This window comes from Pollachius pollachius, assembly GCF_949987615.1.
Source record: "Pollachius pollachius genome assembly, chromosome: 1".
NCBI classification, from domain to species: Eukaryota; Metazoa; Chordata; class Actinopteri; order Gadiformes; family Gadidae; genus Pollachius; species Pollachius pollachius.
Genome location: NC_136934.1, coordinates 1,223,950 through 1,241,158, shown reverse-complemented (window position 1 = coordinate 1,241,158; position 17,209 = coordinate 1,223,950). Strand labels below are relative to the sequence as shown.

The following is a 17,209-nucleotide window of genomic DNA, read 5'->3' as shown; positions in this document are numbered from 1 at the left end:
TGAACGTAATTATAAATCATTAGATTTTATTTATACATAAAATTAGGCCTACCACAATAGTCGTATTGCCTCTTGATATCATGTCAAACAGGACATTTGCAATCTCGTGAAGGACGTTGGTAGTGCTTTAACATACACTTTGTATTTTAACACCCGTCCACAGGAAATCACACGGTTCACCAAACCATTGTGTATTATAAAACATATTGAGCGACAACAAGGCTACGCGTTCTGGTCTTCTGCTCCGCCGGTCTCTATCGACTCAATGATCCCCTCCATCAACTCGGCCCGGCGACGTTTCTTATCCACAACTGAGAAGAGAGACAGGAGACAGGCCAGAGATAGAGAGAGAGACCAGAGAGAGAGAGACAGGAGAGAGAGACCAGAGAGAGAAACCAGAGAGAGCAATACAGAAGAGAGAGATCCGAGACGAGAGAGAGAGAGAAGAGAGACACGAGACAAAGAGACAGAGACAAGAAAGAGAGAGAGAGGGAGATGAGAGAGAGAGGGAGATGAGAGAGAGAGGGAGATGAGAGAGAGAGGGAGATGAGAGAGAGATACAAAATCAGCCCATTAGTCAGAAATGTTCGTGTTCATAGTCCATGTTGTCCGGAGTTAGCATCGCGCCTCATTCCGCTGCTGTACCGTGGAAGTGTTCCGCCGTCTTCCTCCTCAGCGTCTCCACGGCGTCCTCGCCGTCCGCCCACTCCAACACCAGCCTCCGGCCGTACAGATGGGTGCTGTGGCACAGCGCCGTGAACGCTTTCTGCAGACGCAACAGCACACGACCCCATGACCTCGTGACCCCATGACCTCAGCGCACATCCACGTCACATGTTGAAGAGGGATTCACAACATGGACTGCATGTTCATCTCTGTGATGGACACTGAAACGGTCTCCGTCAGACGCGAAGACAAATCACAATGTCGGGAAAGATAATCGAAATTAAGATTTTAGTCCTAATCAGGGGGCCCTAGGAGCATGTCCCCGGCTGCCCAACAGGATGAAGGGTTCTATAACAAACATCCAGCAGAGCCCCCGGCCCTTCTGCAACCTAACTTCCTTCTGACAGGGCAAGGGTCGACCACTAAACTAATTAAGTATGAATGTGTAAAGGCATCAACATAAGGTAAACCCTGACATAAATACACACGCTCGGCCGTCCTCATGTGAACCTCATGCCCTCACCTTGGCGTCCTGCTTGGTGAGGAAGTCGATGAAGCCAAAGCCGCGGTGGCATCCATCACCTGCCGACTTCTTAGGGAGGCGGACGGTCTGGAGTTCACCGAACGTACTGGAGAGGAGAGGAAACGAGAAGGGAAGAAGAGAGGGGAGGGAAGAAGAGGAGAGGAGGATAGGAGAGAAGAGGGGGGGAGAGGAGAGAAGAGAGGAGAGGGGAGAGGAGGAGAGAAGAGGAGAGCAAAGAGGAGAGGGGTGAGGAGGAGAGAAGAGAGGATAGAGAGGAAAGGGGAGAGAGGAGAGGAGAGGAGGATAGGAGAGAAGAGAGGGGGAGAGGAGAGAAGAGAGAGGGAGAGGGGTGAGGAGGAGAGAAGAGGGGATAGAGAGGAGAAGGGAGAGAGAAGAGGAGAGGAGCGATGATGAAGTGAAACCCTCATCTAACACTTAACCTGTGTTCAAATATTTTGTAGACAAAATGGAGACGTGCTGTGATGTGAGACAGAGAGAAGGGAGAGAGGAGGGAGAGAGGGGGGTGCGGACTCACCTGAACAGCTCCCTGATCTCCCGGACCGAGGCCTGGAAGGGGACGTTGCGGACCAGGATCTTGGTTCCCGTCTGCTTCTTGTCCGCCTGCTTCTTCTTGTGGGTCACCTGATCAGACCTGGAGACGAGAGGGACAAGAGCACGACAATATTATGAATGATATTAATAATGATAATGATGTTATTCTCTCTAATACACATGCGGTTCAATCCAGAACTTACACAGGATCATAATTAATAAGAATAATAATAATTCATAATAACTTGACAATTATTCTTTAACGAGCATACTCGTTAAAGAATACTCTTTTTTGTTTTTTAAGCATCCTCTCACCTTGTGGCCCTCTCAGAGATTTTGATGTCCAGCTGATGATCGTCCACAGAACAGTGCTGGAGGATGGAAGGGGAGAAGGGTCAATCCAGCCATTGAGGGACGTGTTTGAGAGGGCTCCGCTATACCAACCCTCAGATGCTATAGAATTTTTCCAAGGTACAAATGTGGAAGGACCTCGGTATCGGCTGTCATTATGATAAATATACTAATGGAGGATGAGGAGCAGTGAAGCGAGGGCGACAACACTAGCAGCCCCTCGCTGGGTGAATATGGCTGTACCTGCAGCAGCCTCATGGCCTTCTGAGCAGACTCAGGCTTCTGATACTGGACAAAACCGTAGCCCATGGACAGCATCTTGCCTGGGAGTAGAAATCACATGGGGAAAATGTTAGAGATCTTACTTCCTGATTTTAACAAGCTTCATCTATTATCTTCCAAGGACCTGGACGCGAAGTCCTGCAAGATTCGAGAATTTGGGACGACTGATTTTATTTTAGATGACACTGTCGTCCCCTTCTGGTGAGTTGCAGAATTATTTAAAATACTTGTTTTTTACAGTATAAAAGAATGGGCAGAGAGCGCATGATTAAGAGTTGTTGATAAACGACGATAAAGATATACATGCAGGCATCAGCACACTAGACATTGATGAACACTTCCCGAATGTATTTGTATCTGTTGCCACCAATACTAGGGCTGGGTATCGTGGCCAATTTCCTAAATCGATTCGATTTCGATACATAAGGTTCTGAATCGATTAATCACGATTCGATTCGATTCAATCTGCTCTTAAATAATGAAAATGGCTCAACTGTGTTACAAAATACAAATGTACTTTATTTTTTCTCTTCATCTTAAACAACAGGTTTTAAGTGCAAACGTGTAAATTGGACAGTTTAAACTTGAGCTGTAAACAAAACTGTCTCAAGTCTCAAAAGTGCAATTTTGAAATTAGAAAGGAATTGCAAGTGAAAGTGTACTTTAACTACAACATTCCATCACTGCAAATTGCATTAAGGCATTGTTTATTAAAGTGCAAAAAAAATAAAATAAAATAAAATAAATAAATCGATCTCATGCCCTATGAATCGATATTGCAAAATTTAAATGAAATCGATTAAATCGATTTTTTCACCCAGCCCTAACCAATACAGGGACCTTCTGCATCAACAACTCTGGCGCGGATAAGAAATGAAACATTGTAAAACATACCCGCTTTGTCCTTCTTCTTGGACACCGTGCAGGAGGTCACTTTGCCACATTTGGAGAATGTCTGCCAACAAAATTATATTAGACATGAGTCAACGGCGAGAGGAGAGAGGAGGAGAGGAGAGGAGAGGAAAGAGGAGGAGAGGAGAGGAGAGGAGAGGAGAGAGGAGAGGAGGAGAAAGGGGAGGCTGATTGTATTTTAATATGATATTTCCAACCCTGCTCTGCCCACCTCTTGAAGCGTCTCCTCAGTGGTGCTGAAGTTCAGGTTCTTAATGAACAGCGTGGAGCCAGGAACGCTCTCCTCCTCCTCCTCCTCCTCTTCCTCCTCCTCCTTCTTCTTCTTCTCCTTCACGGCTGCGTCTCCCTGCGCCGCGGGAGCGCTCGCTGTGGACACATCTACCAGACACAGAGCTCACATCAATCACTGCTCGGTGCCAACCAACACAACCTTCTGGACAGCGTGAGGAGGCCCCGTACCGGGTGTGGGCGGGGCAGCGCTGAACACCCCCCCCGGGGCCCACTCCAGGTACAGCGGGATGTGGTGGAACTGGGGGGGAGATGGGGAGAAGGTTAGTGATCAGCCGGCCTGGGAGCCGCACCGTTCTGCCAGCTCAGGCTGGGTTGGCTCTAACATGGGTCTGCTCAGGGAGGTGCTAGGCCCTGCAGCCACCCAGATTCTACCCCCCCCCCCCCCCCGGCGGTGTAGACTCTCCTTCTCCCTCTCCTCCTCCTCCCACTCCCTCCTCTTCTCCAGCCCCTCCTCCTCCTCTCTACATCTGTATGTTTCTATTGGTTAAGGAGCAGACTCCACCCCTCATCCACCCCCCCACCTTGCTGTAGGCCAGCTTCATGAAGGCCCTCTTGGCCTCGGTGGGCTCCAGGAACTCCACGATGGCGGTGAGCCCCGAGGGGGGCAGCAGCACACGGCCCAGGGAGCCGTGGGGCGCGAACACCTCCTCCAGCTCCGCCTGGGTGACCCCGGCCGGGAGGTTCTTCACCAGGACCACCGTGGTGCTACGGGACGCCGCCGCCTGGGGGAGATCAGAGGGTTAGAGGAGACACCAGCAGGTCAGGGGGGGGAGGCACCAGCAGGTCAGAGGGGGGGGGAGACACCAGCAGGTCAGAGGAGACACCGTCAGGTCAGAGGAGACACCAGCAGGTCAGAGGAGACACCAGCAGGTCAGAGGGGGGGGGAGAGACCAGCAGGTCAGAGGAGACACCAGCAGGTCAGAGGGGGGGGGAGACACCAGCAGGTCAGAGGAGACACCGTCAGGTCAGAGGGAGAGGAGACACCAGCAGGTCAGAGGAGACACCAGCAGGTCAGAGGGGGGGGAGACACCAGCAGGTCAGAGGAGACACCGTCAGGTCAGAGGAGACACCAGCAGGTCAGAGGAGACACCAGCAGGTCAGAGGGGGGGGGAGAGACCAGCAGGTCAGAGGAGACACCGTCAGGTCAGAGGAGACACCGTCAGGTCAGAGGAGACACCAGCAGGTCAGAGGAGAAACCAGCAAGTGGTTTGAGGAGCAGGAGGAGGTGGTTTGGGGAGCAGGAGGAGGTGGTTTGGGGAGCAGGAGGAGGGGACCCACCTGGCTGAAGGAGTCCAGGGACACCCGGTTGTCCAGGAGGAACTGTCGTGTCTCCTGGACGATCTGCGTCTCCCCCAGGGCCATGCGGACCGCCACACTGCCCCGGGACTCCTGGAGGGACGGAGGACAGGATCACCACACGGACACACGGACAAAAGGACAGAGGGACACACGGACACACAGACAGAAGGACAGAGGGACACACGGACAGAAGGACAGAGGGACAGAAGGACAGAGGGACACACAGACAGAAGGACAGAGGGACACACAGACACACAGACAGAAGGACAGAGGGACAGAAGGACACAGGGACAGAAGGACAGAGGGATAGAAGGACAGAGGGACACACGGATAGAAGGACACACAGACAGAAGGACAGAGGGACACAGGGACAGAAGGACACACAGACACACAGAAGGACACACAGACACAAAGACACACAGACAGAAGGACACACAGACACACAGAAGGACACACAGACAGAAAGACACACAGACAGAAGGACACACAGACAGAAGGACACACAGACACACAGACAGAAGGACACACAGACAGGACACACAGACAGAAGGACACACAGACACACAGAAGGACACACAGACAGACAGACAAAGGGCCCCCCAGAGCCACAGAACAGAGCTCCTTGGTGCAGTCAGACACTAGAATAAACTCAATATCACAGAAACACACATGTGGGTTTGTGGAGCCTTTGCTAGTGGTAAACTTTGGGTGAATAAAGTATTGCAGTATCACTCTCGGTGTACGATGAGGCGCAGTGAGGGCGACCACGGGAGAGGGATGTGTGGGGGCTCTGGCTCACGGTAGCTGTCGCCTGGGGAGGAGGGCAGCATGCGCCCTAACCATCCGTCCATCTGTATTCACACCTGGAGCTCCAAGAGTTGGACGTGCCGGGGTCCAGGCCGCCCCAGAGAGGAGGAGGCTACTCACGTGGTCCAGCACTTGGCTCTTGGTGGTGTTGTACTTCTCGGCGATGGCGTCTGCAACGGCATTGGTCCCCACGAACAGGCTGTTCCAGTTGTGGGAGCTGAAGGAGATATACAGTAGACAGGTTTGAAAACAAAGGTCACAGGTCATTAACACCCTAATGCCACCCTAATGAGATGCGTATCAAGGTTCACAGGTCATTACCACCCTAATGATGCGTATCAAGGTTCACAGGTCATTACCACCCTAACGAGATGCGTATCAAGGTTCACAGGTCATTACCACCCTAACGAGATGCGTATCAAGGTTCACAGGTCATTACCACCCTAACGAGATGCGTATCAAGGTTCACAGGTCATTACCACCCTAACGAGATGCGTATCAAGGTTCACAGGTCATTACCACCCTAACGAGATGCGTATCAAGGTTCACAGGTCATTACCACCCTAACGAGATGCGTATCAAGGTTCACAGGTCATTACCACCCTAATGAGATGCGTATCAAGGTTCACAGGTCAAGGTTCACAGGTCATTACCACCCTAATGAGATGCGTATCAAGGTTCACAGGTCATTACCACCCTAATGAGATGCGTATCAAGGTTCACAGGTCATTACCACCCTAATGAGATGCGTATCAAGGTTCACAGGTCATTACCACCCTAATGAGATGCGTATCAAGGTTCACAGGTCATTACCACCCTAACGAGATGCGTATCAAGGTTCACAGGTCAAGGTCCACAGGTCATTACCACCCTAATGAGATGCGTATCAAGGTCCACAGGTCATTACCACCCTAATGAGATGCGTACCTGTTGCTGGCCGCTTTGCTCTTGGCGTCTCGCTGCCGTTTGTAGGAGGAGCCTCCGGCCGCCTCGGCCGGGTCCTCCTTCTCCTTCTTCAGGGTGGAGGGCAGCAGGTGCAGCATGCGGCCCTGCAGGAGGTGAAAGGTCAATGGGCATCATTCATACAGCGTGTTTCCACGCAGGGCGACAGCCGGCTTGTCAGGAGCAGTGAGGGGGGGGCGTCTCGCTCAGGGACACCTCGACACTCGGTGAGGAGGAGCCGGGGATCGGACCAGCAACTTTCCGGTTACCGGCCAACCCGCTCTACCTCCTGGGCGGGCCCTCACCTGGAACACGTGTCCGTCCAGCTGGGCCATGGCCGACACGGCGTTCTCGGGGATCATGTAGGTGACGAAGGCGAACCCCTTGGACTGCTTGGTGAGGTTGTCGATGGGGAACAGCACCTCGGAGAGCGGCCCTGCAGGGGAGGACCTCCGTTAACCTTCTGGAGACCACCATCTTTCTTTGGGTGATTTGTATGATCCGATACAATTTTTCCTTCCCGATACCAATTCTGATTCCTGAAGTTAAGTATCGGCCGATACCGAGTGTATCCCGATGCAGCATCTAGCATTGCAACTACTGAAAGCAATTGTTCTTATTGAAGGGTTCTCTTACGATGACCTCAATGTAGAGTCGGTTCACTTACTGTCAACAATTTCTTTTTTCATAACATGATCATTTACATTTATAATCTATAATTATAATAATACATTTGTATTCTTGACGTTAAGCGTGAGCATCCATGTTTTTCCGACTTGGTAGCTCGAACACACGCAAGTCAGAGATCAGGCGTTCCCATTCCGACTTCCCACCGCCGACCGTTAACGACGCAGCATAAAACCACACGTCTCTGTGATGTTCTCTGACTGTGTAGTGAAGGAGCTAGTCATATGACGGTATCGGATCAGCGCATAGACTTGCGTACTCGCTGATGCCTATACTGCATTTCAGGCAGTATTAGAGAAATTTCATTTTATTTGAATCCACTTGTCCACTCACCGTGCCGGGTGAAGAGGTTCTTGATGTCCTCCTCGCTGCAGGTGTAGGGCAGGTTCCTGATGAAGATGCGGCCCGACTCGGCGACGTCTTCCTCCTCCTCGTCCTCCTTCAGCGCCCTGGCGAAGTTCTGCTCTGCCTCTTTCTCCCTCTTCTTCTTCCAGGCGCTGTCCTTGGAGCCGTCCACGCGAAACACTTCGATGTAGCGTCCGCCTGGATACACAGGTCCTCAGTGAGTCATACGTACACACACGTTATTACACACCTTTACCAACGCGTGTTAAACAACTGGTGCTTATAGAACCCACCCATGTAATCGTTGGTCTTCTGGAGGGCCTTGTCCACCTCCGCATCAGACTGCAGATCAACATAAATGTACCCTGGGAGCAGAGATAGAGAGACACATAACATAAGGACGCATTATCCATAAACACCACCACCAGTTCACAGCAGAGAGGAAGAGGAAGGAGGAAGGAGAGCAAGGTCCACCGACCGGTTCTGCTGCCGCTCTCGTTGCGTCCGATGCGGATGGCGGCCGGCTTCAGAGGGGTCATGAACTCTCGGATTTGTTGCTGTCATGACAACAGAGGAAGCATGTCATCATTAATGAAGACCGTCGCAGCCAGGTTGTAGAGAACAAACAGTTCAAGGCTCTTCACCTTGAATTCGAAAATGACCAAAAAAAAACAGAGCATCATGATCAGAGCGGTCCTCTGTGCTCACCTCTTTGATGGTGAACGGAGCACCTCTCAGCTTCACCGTGAAGTCCGTGGCGGGCTCCGTCTGCACAACAGGGGGCCGTGGGTCAGGGGATGGGCGGGGCAAAGACGGAATAACTTGTATGTAGCAACGTGTGAGTGTTCACCTCCTGCTTGGCTTTTTTGCCTCGCTTCTTCTCCCCCCCGGGGGTCACAGCGGGCCGGGGGAGGCCGTCTCTGTCCCCGCTCTCATAAGCACTGTCCGCCTGAGCCCCAGGGGTCCGCTCCTCCTCCTCCTCCTCCCCACCCTCCTCCTCCTCCTCCTCCTCCTCCATTGTGGCCTCCGTCGAGGCCACCTTGGACCTCAGGTACTCCATGTCTGACAGGCCGCTCTTCAGAGCCTGCTTGGTCTCAGCTGAACCCAGAAACAGCCATTACAAAAAACACATTATTTTATCATCCGTTTTACTTTCATTTTGTTATTCTTTCTACTGATCTTAAACTCTCATTGATCAAAATGGTAAATCTTTACATAAACACCTTCTTGTAATATTAACGTCTGCTACTTTTTTTAACGTTGTTTTGATTTATCGTTCGCATTATGATTTGAAGTATCTGTGAAAGGTGATATACATAAAGGTCGTTATTATCATCATCGTCTTAGTAACAAATCAACCCAAACATCGGAACGGAGAGCCCACCTGGCTCGGCGCCAGTTCCCTGCCCCTCCTCTTCCTCCTCCTGCTCTTCATCCTCGGACTGGTCCGAGTCGAAGTTAAGGTAGTCGTCGGCGGCGGGTTTCTTGGCGACCCGGGGCCCATCCTTGGCGGGCGCCCGTCTGCCCTCCAGGGGAGTCGAGTCGTTGGCCCAGGTGGGCACTTGGTTTCGTTTCGTGTGAACCAAGACAAACTCCTTGAAGGCTGGCTCCTCCTCCAACTGGGGTCAGAGGTCAAAGGTCACTGTGTGCTGCCTAGGACCGCTAGGTCTATTGAATACATTAATACACAATAATATCATACTGCAGAAGGATTCGGAGTGGTATGTGGACGATCGTTTTGATTCGTTGTCCCTTATTGCAGTAATAACACGGTAGACAACAGCAGAGACAAACACTCTGCCCTTCAAGCAAATGATCACATAATCCGTCTGTGGAAGAGGGATCTCTAAATAAATGGTATTTTATTAAGCCAAAAGGAACCACTTACTTGGTCGAGTTTCTTGATGGACGGCTTCTTTTTCTGTGGAAGAAATGACAGAAGGCAATTTACATTTCAACCCTCGGAGACCGTGATCATTGTGTCCCTTTAAGTTAGGCCACCTTCACGTGCTGAAGTGACGCTTGTTCACTGCGGTTAAACGGGTTGGTCAGTCAGTCGTGAATCATTTGTTTTAAGGTGAAGTTAGAGCTGCTGCACTCTGTTAGGGTTGGGGTCAGGGTTTACCTTCAGGCTGTCTGTGTCTCTCACGGCAGCGGGGGCCGGCGGGGTCGCGGTCTGGCTGTGTTTGCTCCAGGCTTTGGTTTTTGAGGGGTCGCCAAACGCCTTACACATCTCCACCTGAACAGAACAAGTGAAGAACTCAAGATGTTAACACGAATAGCTACAGGCATGGAAACATAAAAGGCTTATAAAAGGATGGAGGTTGACCCTCATCATCTCTTACCGTAACTCTCGATGTGTCCAAGAAGCTCCTGTTGAAATGTTGCTGCGCTTTGACAGCATCTTCTTCCGTTTTATATCCAACAAAACCGAACTTACGAAACTTGCCATCCTTCGTAAACTTTAACGTGCAGTCTGTAAGCGTTCCGATGGCAGCAAACAGTTCCCGGAACCTCTCCTCCTTCATCTTTAACGACAACAGAGCACCTCAACATGGGTACAGACAGGACAGGCAGCTCGTCGCTCCGGTTCAGAGTGGACCGGAGCCGAGCCAGACGATGTAGCCGCTGGGTGAAGGACTTACCCCGTTAGGAAGGTTCTTAACGATGAGTCGCGACATCCTTGCTTAAATAAAAGTATTATTATCCACCGAAATTTGGTATTACAGTAGATGTCAACAAACAAGCATGGTATTAACTCGAGGTCGCCATTGATGTGGGAGGGGCTTACTGTGTCGTACGTACGCATGCGTACGCAGTTCAAACGCTTTGACACGTGAAAGCAGTCAGAGAAAGCGGTTCATTTTAAATGGATTTATGTATTCATGTTTCACTGACAACAACGACGTGACGAACGCATGAATAAATTAAATTATTTAAATGGTTTTATCACTGACCATTAAAAACCCTCCAAATGATATTGTCCTTTAGAATAATAAAATATAGTTATATTATAATATGTAACATAATAGTTATATTACTGGCTTTTGTGAGTAACTATGAACTATGAAGAATGATGAAGCATGAAATGTAAATATAATCGACTTTATTCAAAATTAAAGCATTGAAGATGGTGCTATCTTAAGCTGTCTTGTGTTGACCTGTGTTGACTTGTTCAAGGGCAGAGCAGTGTGTTCACAGAGGGGTCAACGCGATGGTTTCACTGCCCTTAGACGTGTATTCATGGTCGACACGATTGTTCATAGAGCGGTCGACACAATGGTTCATAGAGGGGTTAACACGATGGTTTCACCTCCTGTGGTCATAGACGGCTCGAACGATGGTTTCACTGCCCTTAGACGTGTGTTCACAGAGGGGTCAACACGATGGTCCATAGAGGAGTTGACATGATGGTTTCCCCTCCTGTGTGTTCATAGAGCGGTCCAGGCGATGGTTTCCCCTCCTGTGTGTTCATAGAGCGGTCCAGGCGATGGTTTCCCCTCCTGTGTGTTCATAGAGCAGCCGAGGCCATGGTTTCACCTCCTGACTTCTCCTTTTTCTCCTTGTCTGGAACTCCTGGTGGATCTCCAGGAAGGTCTTACCCTTGGTCTCCGGGACGACAAAGAAGATGTATGCCGCCGCCCCGCTGCACGCCACCAGGAACACCAGGAAGGAGTACTGCTGCAGCCCGGTCTGGGGGAAAACCACACGTCACCCTGAGGATGACACCCTGAGGCTGACACCCTGAGTCTGACACCCTGAGTCTGTCACCCTGAGGCTGACACCCTGAGTCTGTCACCCTGAGGCTGACACCCTGAGGCTGACACCCTGAGGCTGACACCCTGAGTCTGTCACCCTGAGTCTGTCACCCTGAGGCTGACACCCTGAGTCTGTCACCCTGAGGCTGACACCCTGAGGCTGACACCCTGAGGCTGACACCCTGAGTCTGTCACCCTGAGGCTGACACCCTGAGTCTGTCACCCTGAGGCTGACACCCTGAGTCTGTCACCCTGAGTCTGTCACCCTGAGGCTGACACCCTGAGGCTGACACCCTGAGTCTGTCACCCTGAGGCTGACACCCTGAGTCTGAGACAGAAAGCCTCTCTGATCCCCCTTCATACAGTAGAATAGAATGGCTCCTTATTATGCCCGAGGGGGAATCTGTCCCGCACATGCAGAGGCTTGAAACAACAGTAAGTCCAATGAAATACGGCCCTTTAACGAAGGTGAACTAAAAGCGTCTGCTAAATGCCCTGAAGGTAAATGTCCTGCTGTGACCGCTCACCACGATGAAGGGGAGGACCATCCCTACGGTGAAGAACCTCAGCCAGCTAACCACACTATTGATGACGTACGCAGCCGGGCGCGTGGTCTGGGTGAAGAGCTCTGTGTTCAGGATGTTGGTTACACCACCTATACACAGAGATTTTAGTTACACCACCTAAACACAGAGATGTTAGTTACACATCCTGTCTCGGTCGAGGTGGTGTAATTAACACCTTGTCTCTGGTGAAGGTGTTAATTAGAGACAGGATGTTAGTTACACCATCTTCACTAGAGACAGGATGTTAGTTACACCACCTTCACACAGAGACAAGATGGCCGTGGATCAGCAGCATGAGACAGCAGGGAGTCACGGCCCCTCTACCTGCGGCTATCTCACGAGAAGGACGAGTGTAACTAAGGGCTTATTTATGGTTCCACGTTGACACAACGCAAGGGGGTTACGGACCCCATGCCTTGGGGACCCTCCTTGCATCCACCACAAGGGCCTGACGTGCGCCTCCCAAACATTGTAACCTTGCGTCGAGGCGACGCAGCATCAAGGGCTGTGATTTGTCCGCTAACGTACACCCGACGTAAACCCGACGCAGAACCAAAACAGGTTCAAGACTTTGTCGAAGCGTCTGAGTCGTCATTGCGTTGCGTCAACGTGGAACCAAGCCTTTAGTGAGGCAGGCGTTACCTGGTCCCAAACCGAAACTCAGGATGAGGAGAAGATGCATCTCATGCTCACATAGGGTCGGGAGGGGCTGGTGTCCTGATGGAGCGACCACAAAAATTGTGCTGACAGAAATAGATAAAATTTAAAAAATAAAATGTTGTTCTTTATGAAGTATAAATAAATCAGTGATATAGTTTTTATTATAAATAAGAAATCAATCATAGATATAGTTATTCTGCCTTCATTTTGCTGCTGACACCCTTACGCCTCGTGCCCTCTGCACCGTCCGTCAACGGACGTCGGAAGGCGTGGCTGACGGGTGGGGGAGCTTTCCAGGGTCGTCAGAGCCCGAGTAGTGTCACAGTGCTAAAATTTGCATATGCGATCTGATTGGATGACGGATGTGTCGCTCCTGAAAAAGTTGAAAATTTTTCAACTTTTTGATGCAATGCATAGTGGATCCGTGCGCTCCGTTGGAGCCTTTGGCGCCGTAAAAAAGTTGAAAAATGTTCAACTTTTTCCTCCTGTTGGTCTGCACTCGCTGTGAAGCATCAATCGTTCCTGGGTCGGCTTAGCTCAGGAGGTAGAGTATTTGTCTCGTAACCGAAAGGTTGCTAGTTCACTCTCCATATCTTCCCTCTCCTTCTCAAAGTGGTCTAAACCGCTGAACCGCTTCAGGGCTGCGGGGAGAGAGAGACAGACACTTCACATGAACTTTCTCCTGTGTGCATTCTGCAGAACCAACCAGCCTGTCCTGCACAGGGAGGGTGCTCAGCTAATCAATAACAATATCTTAAGAGGGATTTCTTAAAGGTTGTGTGGACCATGACATGACATGACACTGTTACAAAAATGCGATGACATGTAACAGTCTCATCATATGAAGGACATGACTCCTCAGGAGAAGGGCAGAGCACAACAGACATGCAGCTTCCTGCCCCATCAGGAGAAGGTACCTTCCTCACACGCCTCCTCGTCGCCGCGGTCGATGAGCAGGAAGCGAGGGCTCCCGGGGCAGAAGGGCAGGGTGAGGAGAGGAGGAGGGGCCAGTGGCGTTCATCGCCCAGCAGCTCTCTGCACAAACACAGGAGGAGGTCAAACCCTGAGGAGCGGGCAGCGACTGAAGCACCGGTCAGGCCTTTGATCGGCGGGCCGGACAACAGAGTGCCGACGTCTACTATCTAATCCTCATTGAATGGACAGAACCCTCCAAACCCTCCAGACCACCAATCTATCTAACCCTCCACCTCCCCACCTCCCAGACCACCTCCCTACTATCTAACCCTCCTCCTCCCTACTACCTAACCCTCCTCCTCCCTACTATCTAACCCTCCTCCTCCCTACTATCTAACCCTCCTCCTCCCTACTATCTAACCCTCCAGCTCCCTACTATCTAACCCTCCTCCTCCCTCCGCTCAACTACCTCAGCTGGACGTCTGGTACCGCCATCGCTAAGAGCAAGCAAAGGTCGATCAGCAAAGTCACAACTTTTCTCTGTTTTGGGACCTCAGTGGTGGAACAAGCTCCCTACCGAAGTCAGGACCGCAGAGTCGCTCACCAGCTTCCGCAAAAGACTCAAAACTCACCTGTTCAGAGTTCACCTCGACTCTGCATAGAAACCAATGCACAGCCACCATTGAATGTTGTACGTCCTGGCACTTGTACATTGCACTTATTCAAGGTACTTAATTGTGTAGCATCTACAGTAGCTGCTATCGCTGCTTTACACGGGGAATGGGTTAGCCTAGCGATTGTAATACTTGCACTTGGTTCTATGAACGTCTTTACTGTACCGACAGCGATATATTGTTTCACTTCTTATGACAAATGAACTTATTGTAACAAATGCACTTATTGTAAGTCGCTTTGGATAAAAGCGTCTGCTAAATGCCCTAAATGTAAATGTAAATGTAAATGTACTATCTAACCCTCCTCCTCCCTACTATCTAACCCTCCTCCTCCCTATTATCTAACCCTCCTCCTCCCTACTATCTAACCCCCACATGCTTCCTTGTCACCAGACGGAACCCTCCACACCAGCCAGGGGTCCGGTCAAACCTCTGCTCTCCAGGGAAACCCTGGAACCGGGAGACGGATCTATGCATGGTGTGGTCATCACTCACTTGAGTCCGAGGACCTGTCCCGTTAGGATCCCCCCCGGTGATGAAGACGACGGTGCCGATGGAGATAGAGCGGCGATCCCTGGGGGAGACGGCGGACCAGCGGACACAACGTCAGGCACTGGGTCGGAGTTCTCCCAGACACGACCGGAAAGACTAACGATCTAGAAAATAGTCATGCTGTGTATTCACCTCCACTGAGGAATCGCCCAACAATGAGCAACTCAAACAGCCCTGTGGGGTAGCTGACGCCCATGAGCAGGGCAGCAACGATGGCAAACCCATTATTGGCCAACAGAGAGCCTCTCCTGCAGCGCAAACGATGGATCTTCAATGTCGCCATTTAAAGACACACTCCAACACGAAAGGTAAAGCCATCCTCTCTGAGGTACTCACCTTCCCAGCTTGACTGACAGGGTCCCCCTGTGCACCCTCCCAGTAGGCCCCCCAGGGTGAAGATGGGCACGATGGTGGACCACAGCAGGGTGAGGGAATGAGATGGTCGCTTGGTAGCGCTCCAGCCAGGTTTGTTTGATGAAGTTCTGCACAGACTGCAGGAAACGGGAAGCAATCAATGGATGGTACAGAAAAAGGGTACCTCTACGCACACACACACACACACACACATACATACACATGCACAGACGCAGTCACACACAAACACACACGAACAGACGCAGTCACACACACACACACACACACATACACACACACACACACGCACAGACGCATTCACACACACACACACACACACACACACACACACGCACACACACACAGTCACAAACACACAGACACAGACACACACACACACACGCATTCACACACACACACACACACACACACGCAGTCACACACACACACACACGCAGTCACACACACACACACACACGCACACACACACGCACAGACACACACACACGCACACACACACGCATTTACACACACACGCAGTCACACACACACACGTACACACACAGACAAACAACCACGGTCTACGCTCTACAATGTAGAAGTAACAAGAACAGCCCTTTCTACAAATAGCCTTGAATAACGGTAGGAAGTATTGAGCACTACGGCAGAACGTATTAGATGTCCTCCCGCCCCCTCCCTCAGTGAGTCCAGGTGTGGTGGTTGATACCTGGGAGGGGCCGTTGATGACGGAGACGTTAAGGCCGTACTGAAAGGTCCCTCCAATGCAGGCTGCCCGCACCGCACACACCAGGGACCGGTTTGGGAACTACAACGTGGCAAAAAAGGAAAGAAAACAGGCATAACGTCGACCAGGTTAGACAAAATACGGACGTTCATTTCGTACAACCTTGTAAGGTGAACCGATGTGAACCGCAGCAGCCTGCCTGCCTCACTAAACCCACTAAAGCGGCGATTCCCAACCTCCGGTCCGCGGACCCCTTAGTACTCTGCCTTGAAATAAAATCATAAGACCACGTCCAAACACGTGGGCAGCCACAACGGATTCATTTAACTCATTTCATTAATTTAAAGTCTTAAATGACATCGTCTGGTCTCAGAAAGGATTCCTATGGGACAGCAACATCTATTTATTAATCGATGTTGCAGGACTGGCACGGAGCAGGTCTCCCTCTAAAGGTTTTTACTGTATCATACCGTCCTCTCTGCCGGTTAACATCCCACTCAGCCCAGAGGTTACATCACGGCCTCAGGGGATCCCATCGCATGATCCCTCGCTTGATCTGGTGGTTGCCCTTAGCAACAGAGGGATCAGCATCCCGAATCAAGAGGCGATGAATCGGCTCATTGTGGTCATGACTCATGTTATGGAGTATTCATATATCATTACACAGCCTGATGTCCTCACACGTAGTGAAATGGAGGAATAACTCGCTCCTTTGATTTCAATGTTAACAGAAAAGGAAATATTATTACAGTTCAATTTTTCCTGAAACGTCTTCGAGTGAAACCGTTACGGGACTGCAGTGAACTCAGGCAGTGCTGCAGTGAAGTAAAGCAGTGCTGCAGTGAAGTAAAGCAGTGGTCCACTGAAGTAAAGCAGTGGTCCACCGAAGTAAAGCAGTGCTGCAGTGAAGTAAAGCACTGAAGTAAAGCAGTGGTCCACTGAAGTAAAGCAGTGGTCCACTGGAGTAAAGCAGGGGTCCACTGAAGTAAAGCAGTGGTCCACTGAAGTAAAGCAGTGGTCCACTGGAGTAAAGCAGTGGTCAACTGGAGTAAAGCAGTGCTTCAGTAAAGGTCTTCCATCGCTAGACCCTAACCATCTGCAGTGCAGTTTGATCAAACAGTAAGTATAGTTATCTCAGGTTTACCTTCCAGCTGCACATCCAGATATCACACACAAACACACAAATACCTATCATCCACACACATATACACACATACAAACACACAAACATACACACACACACACACATCTATCATCCACACACACACATCCACACTTACATGGAAACACACAAACACCCACATACACACACACACACACACACACAC

The 17,209-nt window shown here is 50.6% G+C and overlaps 1 protein-coding gene and 1 pseudogene across 2 annotated transcripts; both read right to left on the bottom strand.

Moving 5' to 3' along the window:
- Positions 1-19: 19 nt before the first annotated feature.
- Positions 20-10,428, bottom strand: rbm19 (RNA binding motif protein 19). Its single transcript, XM_079733171.1, has 24 exons — positions 10,303-10,428; positions 10,003-10,185; positions 9,783-9,896; positions 9,546-9,578; positions 9,042-9,276; positions 8,508-8,755; positions 8,366-8,425; positions 8,136-8,214; positions 7,951-8,022; positions 7,646-7,855; positions 6,931-7,061; positions 6,611-6,732; positions 5,804-5,900; positions 4,856-4,966; positions 4,099-4,299; positions 3,746-3,815; positions 3,498-3,664; positions 3,269-3,329; positions 2,336-2,415; positions 2,057-2,112; positions 1,725-1,841; positions 1,190-1,295; positions 646-766; positions 20-311 (listed from the first exon to the last, which is right to left on the bottom strand). Exons 1-24 carry the CDS (start codon positions 10,336-10,338, stop codon positions 223-225), a joined length of 2,799 nt encoding a protein of 932 aa, XP_079589297.1. The 5' UTR covers positions 10,339-10,428; the 3' UTR covers positions 20-222.
- A 700-nt stretch (positions 10,429-11,128) lies between these two features.
- LOC307085414 (solute carrier family 2, facilitated glucose transporter member 11-like) lies at positions 11,129-17,040 on the bottom strand (annotated as a pseudogene). Its single transcript has 10 exons — positions 17,026-17,040; positions 15,864-15,962; positions 15,119-15,273; positions 14,845-15,030; positions 14,726-14,804; positions 13,559-13,676; positions 13,218-13,282; positions 12,624-12,698; positions 11,943-12,070; positions 11,129-11,350 (listed from the first exon to the last, which is right to left on the bottom strand). The product of its transcript is annotated as a solute carrier family 2, facilitated glucose transporter member 11-like (transcript).
- Between the last annotated feature and the right edge of the window lie 169 nt (positions 17,041-17,209).